General features: G+C 38.0%; 1 protein-coding gene across 4 annotated transcripts in view; it reads left to right on the forward strand.

Moving 5' to 3' along the window:
• The window catches only part of DPYD (dihydropyrimidine dehydrogenase), a 913,720-nt gene that overhangs the window by 783,179 nt on the left and 109,959 nt on the right, over positions 1-20,582 (forward strand). For 3 of the 4 annotated variants that reach the window (XR_014054766.1, XM_081493632.1, XM_081493633.1), the window contains one exon: positions 3,698-3,877. Coding sequence is in view for 2 of the 4 variants with exons in the window: in XM_081493632.1 (XP_081349758.1) it covers positions 3,698-3,877 (180 nt within the window). In the remaining 2 variants the exon portion in view is untranslated. Of the gene's footprint in view, positions 1-3,697; positions 4,909-20,582 lie in introns of those variants that run through there. The other variant, XR_014054765.1, reaches the window with a different exon arrangement.

The raw sequence follows: 20,582 nt of genomic DNA on the forward strand, positions 1-20,582 counted from the left end.
TCATCCCCTTCTCCTACTGCCCTCAATCTTTCCCAGCATCAGGGTCTTTTCCAATGAGTCAGCTCTTTGCATCAGGTGGCCAAAGTATTGGAGTTTGAGCTCCAACATCAGTCCTTCCAATGAACATCCAGGACTGATCTCCTTTAGGATGGGCTGGTTGGATCTTCTTGCAGTCCAAGGGTGGCAAAAAGAGGAAGTCTTTTTAGTCTTTAGCACCATATGATCTTCCATAGTTAAAATACACAAGTCACTCTGATCACTCTGGCACCACTTGGTTGAGTCTACTCTATACAAACTTACAAACTGTTTGTGGATTAAGGGAAGTAGTGGCTTCTGTATCTTCTCACCAGGAAAGTTAGGGAGGACTAAGACTAAACTTGACTATTCATGCATTGCAAAGTAGCTAGAGTCCTTTTTAAAGTCCTTTCAGCAGCAGGTTTTCACAGCAATCGTGAACATCCTATAAATTACATGATGTGATTTTCAAAATCTGATCTCTTATGTTCATATGGGGAAATGTTTTAAGACTATAGTAAAAGTGTACCCATTAGCATATACTACCAAAAAAAAATAGAATCTCACAGTGAACAAAGAAGATTAAGTAAAGCATCAGTTGACTTTTACAGTTTAAAAAAATCCTGTGAAGGAGATTATAATGATGTTCTTTATCATTGTTTTGAAAAGAAAATCAACTCTAAGAAAGTTATAACAAGCCTAATTAATGCTTAAGTTGTTCTTCCTGAGAAGCAGGTTTTTTATGTGATATAAATGGACTTCCTCGAAAATATTCTTGTCTGTATTTGGTTATTCAGTGTTCTTTCCTATATTGTGGTAACATACAGCCCTTCACAATAGGAAATGAAAGGTTTTTATTTCTGCTTTTGGTTTTGGCTTGTTGTTTTTACACAAAATTCTCCTACTTATACCACTAGCTCTGCTCTTTTTCTTACATGAGCCAAACTTCTCAGATCATTCCATCTTCATATCTTCAGTTCCTCCATCCTCATCCACTCCTCAATTCACCATAACGTGGCTTCTGCCCTATTGCAGAAATTCTCCACCATAAATGCTAATGTCTTTTGATTGATAAATTTAATGATACCTTTTCACTTCTGATATTACTGACCCTTCGTGCAGCGTTTGACATCTTGGGTGATGCTGTCCATGTCTCTTCTGAGTGTCCTTCATTGTCTTCCTTAAGCCTTCATTTTAAATGCTTCTATTCCCAGAATCCCACATTTGGCCTTTCTTATATATACATTGTGAAATTACTACCACTCTTTGCTGAGAACTGTAGGTGTACATTCTTCTTGCCTTTCTCTGTTTGTATCTATTTCCCATTCCCTATTCTAGAGCCTCTCAGTGTGTTTTCAGTAAATTTTCTCAACCAACCTAACAATAGCTAAGTATCTGGTAGTGTGCTAGGCATGAGGATTGTAATGAAATATATTAATTAAACACCCAGAAGGCTTTAAGAGACCTTGAAATAGAATATGGTTTATCCTTCTATTTTCAGGTATTTCCTCAGCTACATTCATGTATGACATGAGTTTTCATTGTTGTTGTTATTCAGTCGCTAAATAGTGGATGATTCTTTGCAACCCCATGAACTGCAGCACACCAGGCTTCACTGTCCACCACTATCTCCCTGAATTTGCTCAAACTCATGTCCATTGAGTCCGTGATACCATCCAACCATCTCATCCTCTGTCGCCCCCTTCTCCTCTTGGCCTAAATTTTTCATCATCGGGGTCTTTTCCAATGAGTCAGCTCTTTGCATCAGGTGGCCAAAGTATTGGAGCCTCTTTATTGGCTGCTATCACCAGGCACCATGATATATGCTAAGGATCTAACATCTGGGAAGATAGGCTAGAAATGAGTTTTGCTTTACTTACTTTTGTTTGATGGTTGTTTCTTTATATGGATTTGAAATATGGATGTGGAGAGTCATTGAATTCTAGGTGATAGATTTTCTGTTTAAGTGATGTTAGGCTATATGGATGAAGAGGTCCTACCAGCAGTTGTAAATAAGTTTCTGGAGTCTATGTGTAGTATAAAAATTGGAGAATTATCTTTGTAAGTAATCAATCTGGAAGTGTTTCTCTAAATCCACTAAATTCAAGCTCTAACTCAAATCCTAACAAACTCTCAAATATATTGTTTTTAGAATGATCCTAATTTCTCAGATTCAGCCTTCCTTAACTCTAGAATTAAATCTCTGTTTTCTAACAAATGGTCATGCAAATAAAAAAAAAATCTCTCCTGCATATGCATTCATTGAACATATCTCTATTAAGAGCAGAAAAAGTGACAAACTCTACGCTAGTAACTGGGGATAATATGTTGTCCAAAATAAAAATAGGTTCTTCCCTTTTGAAGCTTCAGTGTATTGGGGAAAGGAGCTGTCAATCAAATAATCTTGCAAAAGTTAGAAGTCAAAACCGTATGAGTTAAGAAGGCTTTAACCTATATGGAGCTCCTAGAGGCCTCCTTGAAGAAGTAATATTTCCCATGAGACTGAAGCTAGGGGGTTAGTCAGCCATGTGTAAAAGGCAAAGGCCTTTCAGGCAGCGAGGTCTTACAAGGTCTCAGGCAAAGAAAGAATGTGGCAAATCTGAGGAAAAGAGGAAAGACTTGGGTGATTGGAGCATAGTGAATACAAAGAAGAACAATAGATGAGGCTGAAGAGGTAGCCATTGGTACCTGAGGGCTGAGTTAACTGATGAGAGCACTCCAGCCCAGCATGACCACCTTCAAACAAGGTACACTACCAGTCCAGACATGTACCTCCAGGCAGTACATCTCAACAGAGAGAAAATGAGAGATTAAAATGTCCATTCTTATGTTGTGCCGAACTCCTTGGAATTTCTACCTATTGGACTTAATTATTTACAGCCATACTGACTATACATGCCATACAGTAAACTACACATATTTAAGGGTTTCCCTGGTGGCTTAGATGGTAAAGAATCTGCCTGCAATGCAGGAGACCTGGGTTCAATCTCTTGATTGGGAAGATCTCCTGGATAAGGGAATGGAAACCAATCCAGTATTCTTTCCTGGAGAATTCCATGGACAGAGGAGCCTGGAGGGCTACAGTCTATGGAGTTGCAAAGTCAGACACAACTGAGCAACTAGCACTTTACACATATTTAAAGTATACAGTCTGATGTTTTCATATATGTATATACCTGTGAGACTGTCCCCACATCAAGCTGATGAAAGTATCCATAGTCCCTGAAAGTTTCCCTGTGCCCCTTGGCAGTTTTTCCTTCCCTAACACTCCCATCCCCTGCCGGCAATGACTGACATGTCATGCCTAGACCAGTGCTTGGCATATAAAATAAATTTTGTTGGTTGTCTGAAAAGTGAGTCTGTTTGGAAAATTAGCTCTTGGTTTGACTGAAGCTGGTACTGCAATACTTTGGCCACCTGATGTGAAGAACTGACTCATTTGAAAAGACCCTGATGCTGGGAAAGGTTGAAGGCAGGAGGAGAAAGGGACGACAGAGGATGAGATGGTTGGATGGCATCATCAACTCAATGGACATGAGTTTGAGTAAACTCCGGGAGTTGGTGATAAACAGGGAGGCCTGGCGTGCTGCAGTCCATGGGGTCTCAAAGAGTCTGATACGACTGAGCAACTGAACTGAACTAAACTGAACTGACATTCTGTTGGTTGCTCTACCTTTCCTAGGTATGCAGTGCTGTTCAAAATCAGGATTTCACTATCATCCAAGACTACTGCACTGGCCTCAAAGCCTTGCTTTATCTGAAAAGCATTGAAGAACTACAGGACTGGGATGGGCAGAGTCCAGCCACGAGGAGTCACCAGAAAGGGAAACCAGTTCCTTATATTGCTGAACTTGTGGGAAAGGTATGTGGTCACCTCTCTTGGGTTGTCCTTGAGAACTCGGCCTTTTTCATTTTCCATTTCAGGTCTTGTTTGCCTTCCCACCATCCTACTAACAGGGGAAACACAGATGCCCCATTGGATATGATTGCACAGTAGAATCGTTCTGAAGGAGCCTTGATTACAACTATATGACAGGTCTCTGAGCTACATTTTTATGAAACCTGTGTAACACAAGGTCATATAAAGGAAAAAGATTGAAGTTTATAGTATAAAATGCCTCCAAATTCTTGCTTACTGTGGTGATGACTGGCATTCTTTCCAGTGGGAGGCTGGAGATTTCTTTATTCTTTAACCAGCTCTGGAAATTATAACATTACCTTTCTATTTTCAGACAATCAAATCACTGGGGCCCTGAATAATATGATGAAGTTTTTAAAATTAAAATCTAATCAGTATCTTTTGTAACTGCTTCTGCTATGTGTGTGGTTAAATCTGGGCTCAAAAGGTTATGTCCCAACTTTCTCTCTTAACTGCTATTTTCAGAGAAATATACACTACATTTACATTTTGTATAATACAGTGATTTTAGCAAATCTTTTCTGAAACAACATTCAGTATTTTGCCTTGTATTTCCTTTGTATTATTCTAAATAGACAACCATTGTCAGAAGACGTTTCTTGAGTCCTGAATGAGGGGAGGAAAAAATTATAATTCTTAGTCTTTTCAGCTTGTCACTACATCAATAATTAACTTTAAAAAAAGAGAGGCAAGTATAAAAAGATTCTTTAAGGAAGCATTTAATAATTCAAATGAATCTTAACTTGAAACAGGTCACATGAAAAAGAATGGAAAACAAAAACCCTGCATTCTGTGCTTTCGATGGCAGGGTTAGGGACTCAGAAAGAATAAGAGAAACATCATATAATGATTTACATTTGACTAGTTTTAATTGGAAATATCACTATTTTTCTCTGAACAGATAGCCAAAAATAAGAGCTTCTTATAGATTAATGTGTATGAATGACTGCAAGTCCAATGATCAAAAGTAAAAAGGGGGAAAAATAAAATCTTGCTGGTTTCCAGGAAAATATCGTGATGAATGACTCCATGAATGGTAATCAAACAGAAAGGCTGGGTGACATTAATATTTATAATATTATAATTAGCAAGACTGTGCCTAAGCAGTATTATTAGTGTAACTAATCATATTATCATAAACTGAGTCTGAAAGTATTTATACAGTGAGTTTTCATGCCTTTATCAATGACCATCAATATCCCAAGGTTGTTCATAACTAAAAAAATATTTACAAGTAACTTTACGCTCATGCAATGTAAATATATCAAGTTAATTGTTTCTGACATGATAGTTTTGATAGTTTATGACCATCTATAAAAGCATTGTCTCAAATGTATGCAGTCGTCATGAGACCTGAAATGGAAGGAGCTGCATTGCACTGTGTCATTTTGTCTCTAAAGGACTTCCACACTCATTTCAAAACTTACATGTTCAAATAAAAGATGGGTAATGATGGAGACACTTGTGTCAATAACATAAGTGGAAACTGATTTTCAGATAGTTTGAATCTAGGTTTAGACTTTATTTTGGTAAGCCCAGCCTTCATCAAAATTGTAAGTGTAATTTTCAGTATTATCATTTGTTAAAAAAAAGAAGATCTTGCCTATGTGATTGTATTACTGATTCCTTTCCCAGCATTAAGTTGAGGAACAAGCAGATGGTCTGGTAAATCTATCTATGCTCCAGAGTCTCCAGTGAGGGCTGACATGACTCAAACAATAGGTGACTATCTCCTTCAGGTTAATATTCCTGATAGTGAATCAAAGCACTCTGAGTCCACAGTATGGGTGGCTTCCTAGCTGTTCTTTCCTGGTGTTTGTGTGCGTATGTATGTTTGACAGTAATTCATATTATATTCTCATTAGCCGCAGAGTAGGATGCTGCTTCTTACCATGTTTTCATGCTATAGGGAAACAAGAGAAGATGCAGACGCTTTTAAAAAGCCCCGCTAGAAGCAGCTGGCTTCTTTAGACAGGAAAAAAATTGTTTGGAAAGTATAATTGTTACTCTACTTAATCTTTCACTCAGAGGTCAGGCTAGAATAAATTAGAGTAGAAATTTAGAAGAATCCAATTACAGTACAGTGTTTGAAGATGGAGGAAAATGAGACTTGAGCCATGGAAACAAGGATTTGGCCAAATTAGTCATGTTATCTTTCAAGTAATTAGTATATTTATTATATTCTCCCTAATGCATGCCTCACGTGTTAATTGATTAAACTTAGCAAGCAATGTTTCTTCATGTGACTTTGGAAGAGCAAGAAGTCAGGCATTTATAGTTTGCTCTGGTCTTATGGTGCAAGTTGTATAAATTCGTGCCTGCAAGCATGCGAGTGGATCCCATACGACGGGCAGTCATAGCTCTGCTACACCACAGAGCTGTTGGTCTCGAACTCATGGTGCTTGAATACCATGTGGTATGCATCTGACAGTGTAGATTCCCCGGCTCCACTCCTAGAGATCCTGATTTAACTGGTCAAAGGTGGGTCCAGGAATCTGCATTTTAACATCCTGATTTTGATGGAAGAACACAAAGATCCATGTTGCCAAGAGGAATAAAGAGAAGAATAGCAACTGAATACAGTCAGAGACTGAGAAGATAGTGATGGACACATCACAAGCTTCTTTTGTGGGAGAAAGCTGGTAAGAAATGATTTTGAGCTGGAAGAGAAATGACATAGAGAATCAGGAGAGGAAATCCAGAGAAGCAGCACGCTGGGTTCTGAATGGCCAATGGTTGAACATGCCCACTGAGGAACCAGGGAGTTAGTCCAGCTGTTGGATCAAAGACACATAAGCAAGAAGAACTGTAAGAACAGAGACAGTTCTCAAAGGCATGACGTCCAGAGTCCACGCAGACAGTCAGCAATGAGGATGTCTGTGAGGATTAGGAAGCTGAGACTAGTCACAGTACCATCAAAAAAGGAGGAGCATCTGTAGCCAAACCCTTTTATTTTATACTCAGTTACCTTAATTCCCTCTTTACCTGGCAAAAACCTGGCAGCTCAATAAAAGTGAAATGTTTGCTGGCTGCATGCGGGACAGTGGTTACTGGTAGAGTTCAGAGTAAGCCTATTGGGTTTCTATGAGGCTTCATCACTTACTAGCTAAGCAACTCCAGCAAGTTAATTAATCTCTCTAAATCTGTGTCTTAAACCATAAAATGAGATAACCACAAGTCCACATTCTCTCATTAACAATTCTGAAACCCAAAAAACTCTGAAACCAAATGTTTCACATGACTCATTTGGCAGCAAACCTGGCCTGAACTGATGTGAGGCTATTTATAATCTTTATTTATTCCTCTTAGAGTGAACATTTGCATGTTTACAGCAGAGAGACTAATGTGTTTGAGTCCAGGTTGCCACTCCGCATCTTGCTGGAGGTATTAGGTATAATGTAGTAAATGTACCATTTTTCTTTCCTAAAGTCCAAAAAAGTTTCTGAAGTTTGAAATACCATTCGCCTCAAGTATTTTAGATAAAGTGTTGTGAAGAATACTTAAATGAAAATGTAACTGCGCTTATACCTTTATCCACAAATTCTTCTTTAGAGTTGGAGAAGAAGTATATATTTTAGTGACATTAGAAAATAAAATGCTAATATTTGGCATTTTAAGGTGTGAAAATAAGAATTATGTTGAGATTATTTGCTTGAGAAACATGGAAGAAATTGCATGCTAAAAGAAAAAAAAAAAAAAACAAAATTTTACAATCAGAAAGCATGGAAGGAAATGACTGCACTTTTCTCTGCTTAGGATGAAAGCAGAATTCCTAAGCAAGAGCCCTTGAGAGGAAACATCACAGGACAACACAGCTGATTGCTTGGGGTCCGTGTGCATTTTCACCTGCTATTCTTTACATCTGGAATGTCTTCCCAGTTCACTAAAGAGTAATTAAAGCATCCTCTTCTCTTTGAGTTATTCTCTGACCTCTCTGACCAGGGTTGATTTCTCCTTTGCTTCTTTCATCTGAGTTGTAACCAGTATCACACAGCATTTGAATTTTTGCATCTCTGATTCTTCTGCCAGACTGTCTTCACCTTTGTATCCCAATTCCTGGGTACCCACTGATAGTCAGTAAGGGCTTAATAAATGATGCTTGAATAAGTAAATGAATGAATAAATAAATGTTGTAAGAAAACAGCTAAGTGGTAGAACTATTAACAGTCAATATTTACCATGCCATTACTTTCCCTATTACATCCAAAATGAAAAAAGAAAAATAGTAGCTTTGAACTTAAAAGTCTTTTTTGGTGTATGGGTCTAGTAAAAGGAGATGGAAAGAAGCCATAGTGAAAGAATGAGGTATGCAAGTGAGCGACCTTGATTCCTTCTAGAATTGGCAAAATGTACCTGGAGTATAAGCTTCCTGAGGGCCTAGACCACACTGCGTGCTAGTGCCTGAGCTGATGTTCATCATGTAGGAGCAACAGCATGGTAGCTGAATTGCTGAATGATGTATAGATCACTCTTTTTTTTTTTTTCAATCTTAAATGTGTTATCTATCTTAAATGTCACTTCCTTTGTGAAATCATCTATGACTGTCTTCCTCTCCCTCTAGGAAAATTAAGTTGCCTCTTTGATAGCTCAGTTGGTAAAGAATCCGCCTGCAATGGAAGAGACCCTGTTCAATTCCTGGGTTGGGAAGATTCCCTGGAGAAGGGATAGGGTACCCACTCCAGTTTTCTTGGGCTTCCCTAATGGCTCAGCTGGTAAAGAATCCTCCTGCAATGCGGGAGGCCTGGGTTCAATCCCTGGGTTGGGAAAATCCCCTGGAGAAGGGAAAGGCTACCCACTGCAGTATTCTGGTCTGGAGAATTCCATGACTGTATAGTCCATGGGGTCGCAAAGAGACACAACTGAGTGACTTTCACTTTCACTTTTCTCTTACAGCCCTTTGTTCATATAACCAGTATTGCAGTTATTAGATGATCTTCTAGTTATATTACTTCTTGTCCATCACTGAGCTCATTATGAGCTTCTTGAAAACAGAGATCATGTCTCATTTATATTTGAATTTTCAAGCACCTCACACAATGCTCCATGTTTATAGAATTAAGTTGCACAGACTATCTGTGATGTCCTTCTTTAGAAGAAAAAAAGAAAGCCAGTTTATAATTAAAATTCCAGCCAGGCCCTTTCAAGAATAGCAAGCATTTTAAAAGAAAATAGTAAACGTGCCAAATTACTTTCAGTAGGTATTAAAATATGATGAAATACCTATCAGTGATATTAATAAGTGAACATAATGTGTACTCATTAAAAAGCTTTCATTAGGATAAAATCAGAAACACTGTCTGGTGCTTGTATAGTGATTCATAATACAAGGCTTTATTTTGATGATAAAAACCAAAATTGGTGCATCTATATGACCAGATGCATCATTCTCATGTTTTTAAAATCAAAAGGAATATGATTTTATAAAACTACTGCTATCTCTTTGTGGTGCTTTATATGTGGATGTCTGTCTACTTACTTGTCTCTGGTATGTTTTTCAACACAGGGAACAAAGAAGCATCCACAAGGAATAGATAATGTCATAAGCATGACTATCACAAAAGTCCTCATAATAACAGTGGTATCTCCTGTTTACTCAAAACTTTAAAAATCTTATGTCTTCATGCTATTTATTTTTTTGTGCTTTTAATTTTTCCAAATTGAAGTTTAATTTACATAAAAATGGACATCTTAAATAAACCATTTGATGAGTTTTGGCCAACAATACACCAATAAAATCCTTACATCTATCAAGATAGACAACATTGCCAACACCTCTTGGATTCCCTTCTACATTTTCCCAGTCATTATCTCTCTGTATTTCTTACCACCAGATGCAAACCCTAATTTCCATCAACATAGGTTAGTTTGCTCATATTCTTTAGCATGATACAACTAGAATTCCATAATGTATGTTTTTTTCTGTGCAGTTATTCTCACTCAGCACAGTATTTCAGAGATTCCATGTTTTGGGGGCTGTAAAGCAATTCATTTTTATTGGCAAATAATATTTTATTGTATAAATATACCACAATTTGAATATTCATTCAAATCAACATTTGGGCTATGTTCACTTCCCCAATATTATAAATATATCTGAAATAGGCATTCAGGCATAAATGGTTTTGTGAATACAAATTTTTACTTCTCTTGAGTAAAATTCAGTAGTGTAATATCTGCATCATAAGGTAATGTGTATGCTTTATAAGAAACCTACAACCAGATTTCCAAAGTGATTGCAGCATTTTACACTCCTACAACTGCGGATGGGTGTTTTGGTTTTTCCACATCCCAGCCAACATTTAGTATTCTCTTTTTTCTCCATATTAGACGTTTAGTGTATGTACATGAGTACCATACTGTAATATTAATTTTCATTGCCCTGAAAATTCATGATGTTCACCACTTCTTTGTGTTATTGTTACCCATCCATATATCTTCTTCTCTGAAGAGTCTATTCAGTTCTTTTCCCTACTTAAAAATTGGGTTGATTTTTTTAATTAAATTTTAGGAATTCTTTATATGCTCTAGATACAAGTCCTTAGAGGCAGAAAAAGCATTTGACAAAATCCAGCAACTACTCATCATAAAAACCTAAGCAATCTAGTGGAAGGAAACCCTCAATCTGATAAAGCATGTATAAAAATTCTATAGTTCATACCATATGTAATGGTGAAAAAAATCAACTTCCCCTAAGATCAAGAATTAGGCATAAACGTCTATACTCACTACTTATGTCCAACATTATACTAGAGGTCCTAAGTACTGCAATAAGGACACAAAAAGAAATAAACGGTATCCAAGTTGGAAACAAAGACTATGAAGACTGTCTTCATTTACAGACAGTAATATTGTGTACATAAAACTTGTAAAGCACCTGTAAAAACACTATTGTTGTTCTTGTTCAGTCAATAAGTTGTGTCCAACTCTTTGAGATCCTGTGGGCTGTAGCACACCAGGCTTTCCTATCCTGCACTATCCCCCAAAATTTGCTCAAATTCGTGTCTTGAATCAGTGATGCTATCTAACCATCTTATCCTGTACTGATCCCTTCTCCTTTTGACGTCAGTTTTTCCCAGCACCAGAATCTTTTCCAAAGAGTCAGCTCTTTGCAATAGGTGGCCAAAGTATTGAAACTTCAGCATCAGTCCTTTCAATGAATATTCAGGGTAGATTTCCTTCAGATTGACTTATTGGAACTCCTTGCTGTCTAAGAGACTCTCGAAAGAGTCTTCTCCTGCACCACAATTCAAAAGAATTCTTCCTCACCTAGCCTTCTCTTTTTTTTTTTTAATTAGTTTATTTATCTATTTTTTTTCTTTACAATGTTGTATTTGTTTTGCCATACATTGACATGAATCCACCATGGGTGTACATGTTTTCCCCTTCCAGAACCGCCCTCCCACCTCCCTCCCCATCCCATCCCTCTGGGTCATCCCGGTGCTCCAGCCCCGAGCACTCTGTATCATGCATCGAACCTGGACTGGCGATTCGTTTCACATATGATAATTTACATGCTTCAATGCCATTCTCCCATATCCTCCCACCCTCGCCCTCTCCCATAGAATCCATAATACTGTTCTATTTATCTCTGTCTCTTTTGAAGCCTTGCATACAGGGTTATCTTTACTGATTAACTAAATACCATATATATGTGTTAGTATACTGTATTGGTGTTTTTCTTTCTGGCTTACTTCACTCTGTATAATAGGCTCCAGTTTCATCCACCTCATTAGAACTGATTCAAATGTATTCTTTTTAATGGCTGAGTAATATTCCATTGTGTATATGTACCACAGCTTCCTTATCCATTTGTCTGCTGATGGGCATCTAGGCTGCTTCCATGTCCTGGCTATTATAAACCGTGCTGCGATGAACATTGGGGTACACATGTCTCTTTCAATTCTAGTTTCCTTAGTGTGTATGCCCAGCAGTGGGATTGCTGGGTCATATGGCAGTTCTATTTCCAGTTTTTTAAGGAATCTCCACACTGTTCTCCATAGTGGCTGTACTAGTTTGCCTTCTTTATGGTTCAACTCTCACATCCATACAAGATTACTGGAAAAAAATGTATCTTTGACTATATGGACCTTTGTTGGCAAAGTGATGTTGCTGCTGTTTAATATGCTGTCTAGGTTTGTCATTGCTTTTCTTTCCAAGGAACAAAAGTCTTTTAATTTCATGGCTGCAGTCACTGTCCACAATGATTTTGGAGCCCAAGAAAATAAGATCTGTCACTGCTTCCACTTGTTCCCCTTCTGTTTGCTATGAAGTGATGGGACCAGATGCCAAGATCTTAGTTTATTGAATGCTGAGTTTTAAGCCAGCTTTTTCACTCTCCTCTTTCACCTTGATCAAGAGATTCTTTAGTTCCTCTTCACTTTCTGCCAGTAGAATGATATCATCTGCATATCCGAGATTGTTGATATTTCTCCCAGCAGTCTTGATTTCAGTTTGTGATTCATCCAGGCTATCATTTCGCATGATGTACTCTGCATAGAAATTAAATAAGCAGGGTGACATTATATAGCCTTGACATACTCCTTTCCCAATTTTGAACCAGTTCATTGTTACATGTTTAGTTCCAGCTGTTGCTTCTTGAAACCACATACACAGGTTTCTCAGGAGGCAGGTAAGGCAGTATTCCCATATCTTTAAGAGTTTTCCACAGTTTGTTTTGATCCACATAGTCAAAGGCTATGTGGATAGCATAGTCAATGAAGAAGAAGTAGGTGTTTTTCTGGAACTCTCTTCCTTTCTCTGTGATCCAAAGAATGTTGGCAATTTGGTCTCTGGTTCCTCTGCCTTTTTGAAACCCAGCCTGCACATCTGGAAGTTTCAGTTCACATATTGCTGAAGTCTAGCTTGAAGGATTTTGAGCATAACCTTGCTAGCATGTGAAATGCACACAGTTGTATGGTAGCTTGAACATTTTTTTGGCATTGCCCTTCTTTGGGATTGGAATGAAAAACTGACTTTTTCCATTCCCGTGGCCACTGCTGAGTTTTCCAAATTTGCTGACATATTGAATGTAGTACTTTAACAGCATCATCGTTTAGGATTTTAAATAGCTTTCAGCTAGAATTCCATCACCTCCACTAGCTTTGTTCATAGTAATGCTTCCTAATACCCACTTGACTTCACACTCCAGGTTGTCTGGATCTAGGTAAGTGATCACATATCATTGTTATCCATGTCATTGAGACCTTTTCTGTATAGTTCTTCTGTGTGTTCTTGCCACCTCTTCTTAATCCCTTCTCCTTCTGTTAAGTCCTTATTCTTTTTGTCATTTGTCATGCCCATTCTTGCATAAAATATACCTTGATATATCGTTTTTTTTTTTAAGAGATCTCTAGTCTTTCCCATTCTATTGTTTTCTTCTATTTCTTTGCATTGTTCATTTAAGAAGGACTTCTTATTTCTCCTTTCTATTCTCTGGAACTAAAAATCAATAAATGAACTTAGCAGAGTTTCACAAGATAAAGACAATATACAAAAGTCAGTTGTATTTTTATATATACAACCAAAAAATTAAATTTTAAAGTGCCATTTACAATAACATTGAAAATCTACAAAATACTTAGGAACAAATTAAAATTTGTGCAGTAACCACCCTCTGAAAACTACAAATTACAATACTATAAAGAATTAGAGAGATATGAGAGAGAGATATGCTAAGATGCAATTCTCTTCAAATTGATCTGTAGATATATGACAATCCTGATAAAAATCCCAGAACATGTTTTTGTAGAAGTTGACAAACTGATTCTAAAATTTACATTGGATTTCAAAGGTCCAACAGTAGCCAAACGAATCTTGAAAAAGAACATACTTAGAAGATTTGATCTATCTGCCTTCAAGATTTTTTATAAATCTGTAGTAGTCAAGCAAGTGTGTTTTAGTGTCAGGATAGACAAATAGATCAATTGAACAGATAGAAAGTCTAGAAGTAAACCCACACAAATACACTCTATTGATTTTTGACGAAGACACCAAAGGAATACAATGGAGAAAGGAAAGACTTTTCAATAAATGGAGCTGGAATTAATGGATAACCACATATAGATATAGATATATAGATATTTAATGAACCTCCATATGATCCTCACACAAGACACAAAAGTAACTTTAAATATATCACAGATATAAAAGTAAAAACAATACTATATAATTTTTAAAGAAAATGTAAGTAAATATTCTTTGGGATAAGAAAATTTATTTATTTAAGATACAAAAAAACAGTAAACATACTAGAAAAAAATTGATAGTTGCACTTCATCAAAATTAACTTCTGCTCATCAAAAGGCATGTTAAGGAAATGAAAATTTAAGTCACAGAATTGGAGAAACTATTCATAATACTTGTATCAGACAAAGAACTTGTGACCAGAATAAATATATAATACTTTATTAAAGTAAACTGGAATTATTTGAAACAATTTAATCTTATCAACAAGTATATGGAAACTTAAAATGAAAAATCCATGGTGAGAAACCTGCCTGTGGGCTCTTGCATCAATCAGTTCAGTTCAGTTCATTTCATCATCCAACTCCCGGAGCTTACTCAAACTCACGTCCATTGAGTCGGTGTGGCCATCCAACCATCTCATCCTCTGTCATCCCCTTCTCCTCCTGCCTTTAATCTTTCCCAGCATCAGGGTCTTTTCAAATGAGTCAGCTCTTTGCATCAAGTGGAGTTTCAACTTCAACATCAGTCCTGCCAATGAATATTCAGGACTGATGTCCTTTAGGATGGACTGGTTGGATCTCCTTGCAGTCCAAGGGACTCTTAAGAGTCTTCTCCAACACCACAGTTCAAATGCATCAATTCTTCGGTGCTCAGCTTTCTTTATAGTCCAACTCTCACATCCATACATGACTATGGGAAAAACCATAGCCTTGACTAACCAGACCTTTGTTGGCAAAGTAACGTCTCTGCTTTTTAATATGCTGTCTAGGCTGGTCATAACTTTCCTTCCAAAGAGTAAGCATCTTTTAATTTCATGGCTGCAGCAACCATATGCAGTGATTTTGGAGTTCAAAAAGATAGAGTCTGCCACTGTTTCCCCATCTATTTGCTATGAAGTGATGGGACCAGATGCCATGATCTTAGTCTTCTGAATGTTGAGCTGTGAGCCAACTTTTTCACTCTCCACTTTCACTTTCATCAAGGGGCTCTTCAATTCTTTTTCACTTTCTGCCATAAGGGTGGTGTCGTCTGCATATCTGAGGTTATTGATATTTCTCCTGGCAATCTTGATTCCAGCTTGTGCTTCTTCCAGCCCAGTGTTTCTCGTGATGTACTCTGCATATAAGTTAAATAAGCAGGGTGACAATATACAGCCTTGACGTACTCCTTTTCCTATTTGGAACCAGTCTGCTGTTCCATGTCCAGTTCTAACTGTTGCCTCCTGACCTGCATTCAAATTTTTCAACAGGAAGGTCAGGTGGTCTGGTATTCCCATCTCTTGAAGAATTTTCCACAACTTATTGTGATCCACACAGTCAAAATCTTTGGCATAGTCAATAAAGAAGTTTTCTGGAACTCTATTGCTTTTTCAGTGATCCAGCGGATGTTGGCAATTTGATCTCTGGTTCCTCTGCCTTTTCTAAATCCAGCTTGAACATCTGGAAGTTCAAGGTTCTCGTATTGTTGAAGCCCGCCTTGGAGAATTTTGAGCATTCCTTTACTAGTGTGTGAGATGAATGCAATTGTGTGGTAGTTTGACCATTCTTTGGCATTGCCTTCCTTTAGGAGTGGAAGGAAAACTGACCTTTTCCAGTCCTGTGGCCACTGCTGAGTTTTCCAAATTTGCTGGCATAATGAGTGCAGCACTTTCACCACATCATCTTTCAGGATTTGAAATAGCTCAACTGGAATTCCATCACCTCCACTAGCTTTGTTCGTAGTGATGCTTCCTAAGGCCCACTTGACTTCACATTCCAGGATGTCTGGCTCTAGGTGAGTGATCACACCATCGTGGTCCACCATTGTAGGCCTGAAATAAAATATAAACCGTATAACATTTTTACTGCTGCCAGAGCTCCATCATGCTTTTAAAAAGTATGATTCTCTATTTTTTCTCACTCATTAAATTGATATCTAATCTCCAAGTACAAATGAAATTATTCTCTTTGTCACTTTCATGAAAGTAAGTGGTTAAGCATAATTCCTCATACTTCATCAAATATACTACTTTAATCAGAAAGCATCTCATTAATATTAATTATGTACTTAGAATTTGTGCAAAAGTGCTTTTCATCTTCAACACAAGTTACCCACATTAATTTTGATGGTACTTTTAAGCCGGGAAAAAAGATTAGGATTTTTCTTGTTCTGGGTGGGAACTGAGGATTTATAAAGAAACCGTTACTATAAGCATGTTAGATAAAATTTGAATTCATGTACTATGCTTGAACTCATTCCCTCTCCCCACTCCTAAGAACTCTACAAAATCAGTGAACATTTATTGCAAACCAGTTAGCTTTGTTCCTAATTTTATGGAATAAAGCAAAATATCTCTCTGTAACTCTAAGCTGTGCCCCTGAGAGTCTCCCTGAGAAAAAAACAGGTATTTGTTATATGTCTGTTTGAGCTCTTCTGTCCACGTGAATAAAGGGAGTATTAGATAAAAGATATATTTTTCTGATATTAAGGGAGTCAAAGGAGTCAGTTTGATAATGCAAAGAGCAAACAGAAATTCTAGTTATATTCAGCTTTATACCAAGTTGTCTTAATCTAGGATTTGAGAAAACAAATTAAATATATGCTCTTTGAAATTCAAAAGAGGGCTCTGATTTACCTCCTCCCCAGAAAATCAAACAAGACACACCATAGTACTTTGCTTTTGTTTTTGTATTTTATTTTTCATTTTGGTTTTGTATTTTTTACCTGCGAAATTTTATGCATTGTGACTGCCACTGAATAGCATTACTAAAACCCTGGAAGTTCAGGAAGGATAGGCGAAGATATCTTCAATTGTACTGAATAATTGACAATCAATCTCTCAATTAACTAAATCCATTTAGATATCCAGATGAAGTATCTATCCCTTTTCCTCTTCTCTTCAGAAACCTGACAAGTTTGTTTGGTTGCCCATGTTGATCTAATTAACCACTTCATTTCTAAATCTCCCCTCCATTTCGTGCTGTATAGACATTGGAAAGCAATCTTATTAATGTCTAAAATCCATGCCCTTTATTAGTCTGTGCTTCATGGCCACCAGTGACCCCTAGAAATGTGTTTGAGAAGACGTGACTGCAACCTGCTCAGAGAACATGACTCATACTACGTAGAGAATCCTTTGATTCTTGGAGCCTTTGATTTACAGCTTCAGGCTCTGTCTGTGAAGTAGTCTCATAGACCTGGAAGCACCCTGAAGCCTCACTCCCAGCTCCTCATACCATACCGGCCCATCTGTTGTGGATTATTCCTGGATAATCATGTCAAGACTGTGCCTCATGAACTTCTGTTGCTTTTTCTCTTTAAATCACTTTTCTTGTCTTTCCTGCGTATCAGTTTTATCCTATTTCATCTCAAACTAGAGAACCTTCTCTAGATCCTCTGCTGGCAGTTATTCTCTGCATGTGCCCATTCCAACTGAGCTGTACAATGGCACCCATCATCTCAGGGCTATCAAGGTGGTTACCTTTTGGAGCCTAAATGTTACCCAGTGTTGCTAAATATCTCTTTAGATTTAATGTAGGTCTCAAGTGAAGGTAATGAAAATAAACATGTGGCACTTGTGGTAATCCAGGCCTCCTAAGAATTCTGCTAAGACTACTGTATACAGTCTTCACTGAGATATATAACAAGCATGCAAGCTGATTTCTCCTCTGTTCATGTCTACAGAGTTTGTGGTCAGCACTGGTGGTGCTCACTAGCATTTCAGGGTTCTGTAGGAGAAGTAAACCTCCTTGCCTCTTAGATGCTCTCTATGACCAGGTGACATGCTTTCATCACTGCAATGTGAGTGAGATGTGGCGTGTGATTCAGAGGTGAAGCATTTCACTGAGGGCGCTCAGGTCTCTAAATTCCCTGTTCTTTGCCATAGCAAACTCTGAAGACTCACGTTGGGAAAGTGCAGCATAGAATGGATGGCCTAGATTGCTGAGTTGCTACATTGAAGATATCCAGAGACACAACAGGCTTTTTTTTTAATGAGTGAGAAATCAGCTTTTATTGTATCAAGTCACTGACATTTCGGGTTTGTTATTACCAGCCAGTGAGGATTAATACAGAATTGCAAATAACCTGTAGCTGTTGCCAGAGGATTGATAGCTCTATAGCCCTTTGAAAAATTGTAAAACGGAAGAGCTTTTCTTTAGTGACCTTCCCTTTTCTTTCTGCACCTCTTTCCACGTGCTGGCAGCTGGTACCATAATGCAGTTTCCCATTACATCACCCTACCCTGGGTCTGATCTCTTAGTAAAATGCCTGAAGATACTAGATAGACTTTTATTCCAAACCACACAGCAATGATAATTATTCCTGCCCTGTACCTGGTTATAAATAAATTATTATGAAGAGATCCAACCATTGGCCTAATCCAACTGAGGAAATTGAGCAGAATGTGTGCCTTTCGCAGAGCTTCTTTCTTGTTAGTAGTAAGGCCTTGGGCAACTTACGTACTTGGTCTTAGCCATCATTTCCTCATCGAAAACTTGGGATAACAGTAGGCATTCCATAGATTATTGACAGAAATAAATAGTATTTTCTGAATTTTTTTCTTCCTTTCAGAGTTGAGGTTCCAGAAAGCATTGCCTCTACTCACTCTCTAATTCTTTACTTGCTTTTCAGTCTCCCATCCATTAAAATTATATTTCTATCCATCCCTCCCCCCCAAATCACTAAAACTGCTCTTGTTAGGGTTGCAAGATGTTCAGTTCAGTTCAGTCACTCAGTCATGTCCAACTCTTTGCGACCCCATGACCAGCAGAACGCCAGCCTTCCCTGTCCATCACCAACTCCTGGAGTCCACCCAAACCCATGTCCATTGAGTCCATGCCATCCAACCATCTCATCCTCTGCCATCCCCTTCTCCTCCTGCCCTCAATCTTTCCCAGCATCAGGGTGTTTTCAAATGAGTCATGATGTAGTGATCACCAAATCCAGTCATTTCCCAGTCTTGTCTTTACCACATCTTGTCACATTCCATAGTCAACCACTTCTTCCTATTTGAAATGTCTTCTTTGATTTTTGAACACGCTTTTCTACTTGTTTCTCCCTTCCCTTTTATCAAGCAAACAATTGTTAGCACCTAGTATGTGCCAAGCATTATAATGATGTCTTCCTTAAAAGATTCACAGACTAGTATGGAAATTAGGCAATTAAAGGGTTATTTATATAATATAGTTATGATGATGACAGTGATATAGAGATATGCACAGGATACCAGAGATATCGAGGAGTTTGAGGGTGTTTCCCAAAGTCATCTGAAATGAAGGTCTAGTAAATATCGGAAGAATACCCCAGGCTAAGGCAGAAAGTCTTGCAGAGGCTTGGAGGCAAATAACATTTCTATGTGTGAAGAGACCCTTCCTGGACTTAATCTTTCAGGACACCTCTCCTTTTTCTGGCTCTTAAATACTAACATTTGCCTATCCATGGCTCTCCTTGCTGTTATCATCCAAATTTGTACTCTCACCAGAGACCCCCTCTCTGGACCCCACACTCCCATCTAGCCCAGTAATGGTGGACTTTGCCTCCCAGTGGTCCAGTTCAGTGCTCTTCCTGCAACCTAGGAATGAACTAACAGCAGTGGTTATTTTTTGACAATTATATAAGCACTTTATAATTTACAAAGCACTTTGGCATACATTATCTCACCAGCTGCTTCCTTAATGTAATAGCAGCAGTGGGCAAAAAACCGTGTCACTGCCAACAGCGCTTTTCTGACCTTGGTCTCCCAACCCCACCTACTGAAAACATGAGAGCAGCTGGATGGGAGCTGATTAGAGGCTTGAAGCTGACCTTGTTTGGGGACCAGGGGAGTGTGACAGCAGTAGTTGCCACCTCCACCTTCTCCATCTCCAGAGGGGCTATAGAGCAAGCCAGAGGTTTCGTAGCAAAATCTAGGAGGCTGCGCAGAGAGCAAGGCTTCTCATGGGTTGGCTCAGTGCAGACTGAGGGTGGCAGGCATCAGCTTGTGGGAGGTTAAGCACTTATCCACTCTCCCCCTACATTTCAGATTTCTCATTTCTTACATGCATTAACTATCATTTTGAAAGTTTCAGTGGGTTAATTAAATTCTTCCAGTGTTGATACTAAGAAAGCTGAAACATTTTCAACTGAGATTGACACTACTCAAGACATAGGCTTCAGTGATGTTTGTTCAGTAACACTCCAATATGTCACAGGATTGCTGAGAGAACATCTGAGAGCTATAATGAGCTAAAAGTCAAGTACAGGGGAAAATATGTTCCAGACTGCTGCAGATGTTCTCAAATCAAATCATATTTCTGTGAAATGCCATATAGAATATTCAGCAGTTGAAGGATGCAACATGAAAGGACAATTCAATTGATTTGCACTGTATTCAAAAATTTTATTTAGCCTAAATTGTATGAAATATGGTGAGTTTTTTTTTTTTCAACTTTGAATCAATTAATAAGAGATACACTTGATTCTAATGAGCTTCAAGGATAATTTC

The sequence above is a fragment of the Giraffa tippelskirchi genome, chromosome 5 (genome assembly GCF_054371585.1).
Source record: "Giraffa tippelskirchi isolate mGirTip1 chromosome 5, T2T-mGirTip1v1.2.pri, whole genome shotgun sequence".
Taxonomy (NCBI): Eukaryota; Metazoa; Chordata; class Mammalia; order Artiodactyla; family Giraffidae; genus Giraffa; species Giraffa tippelskirchi.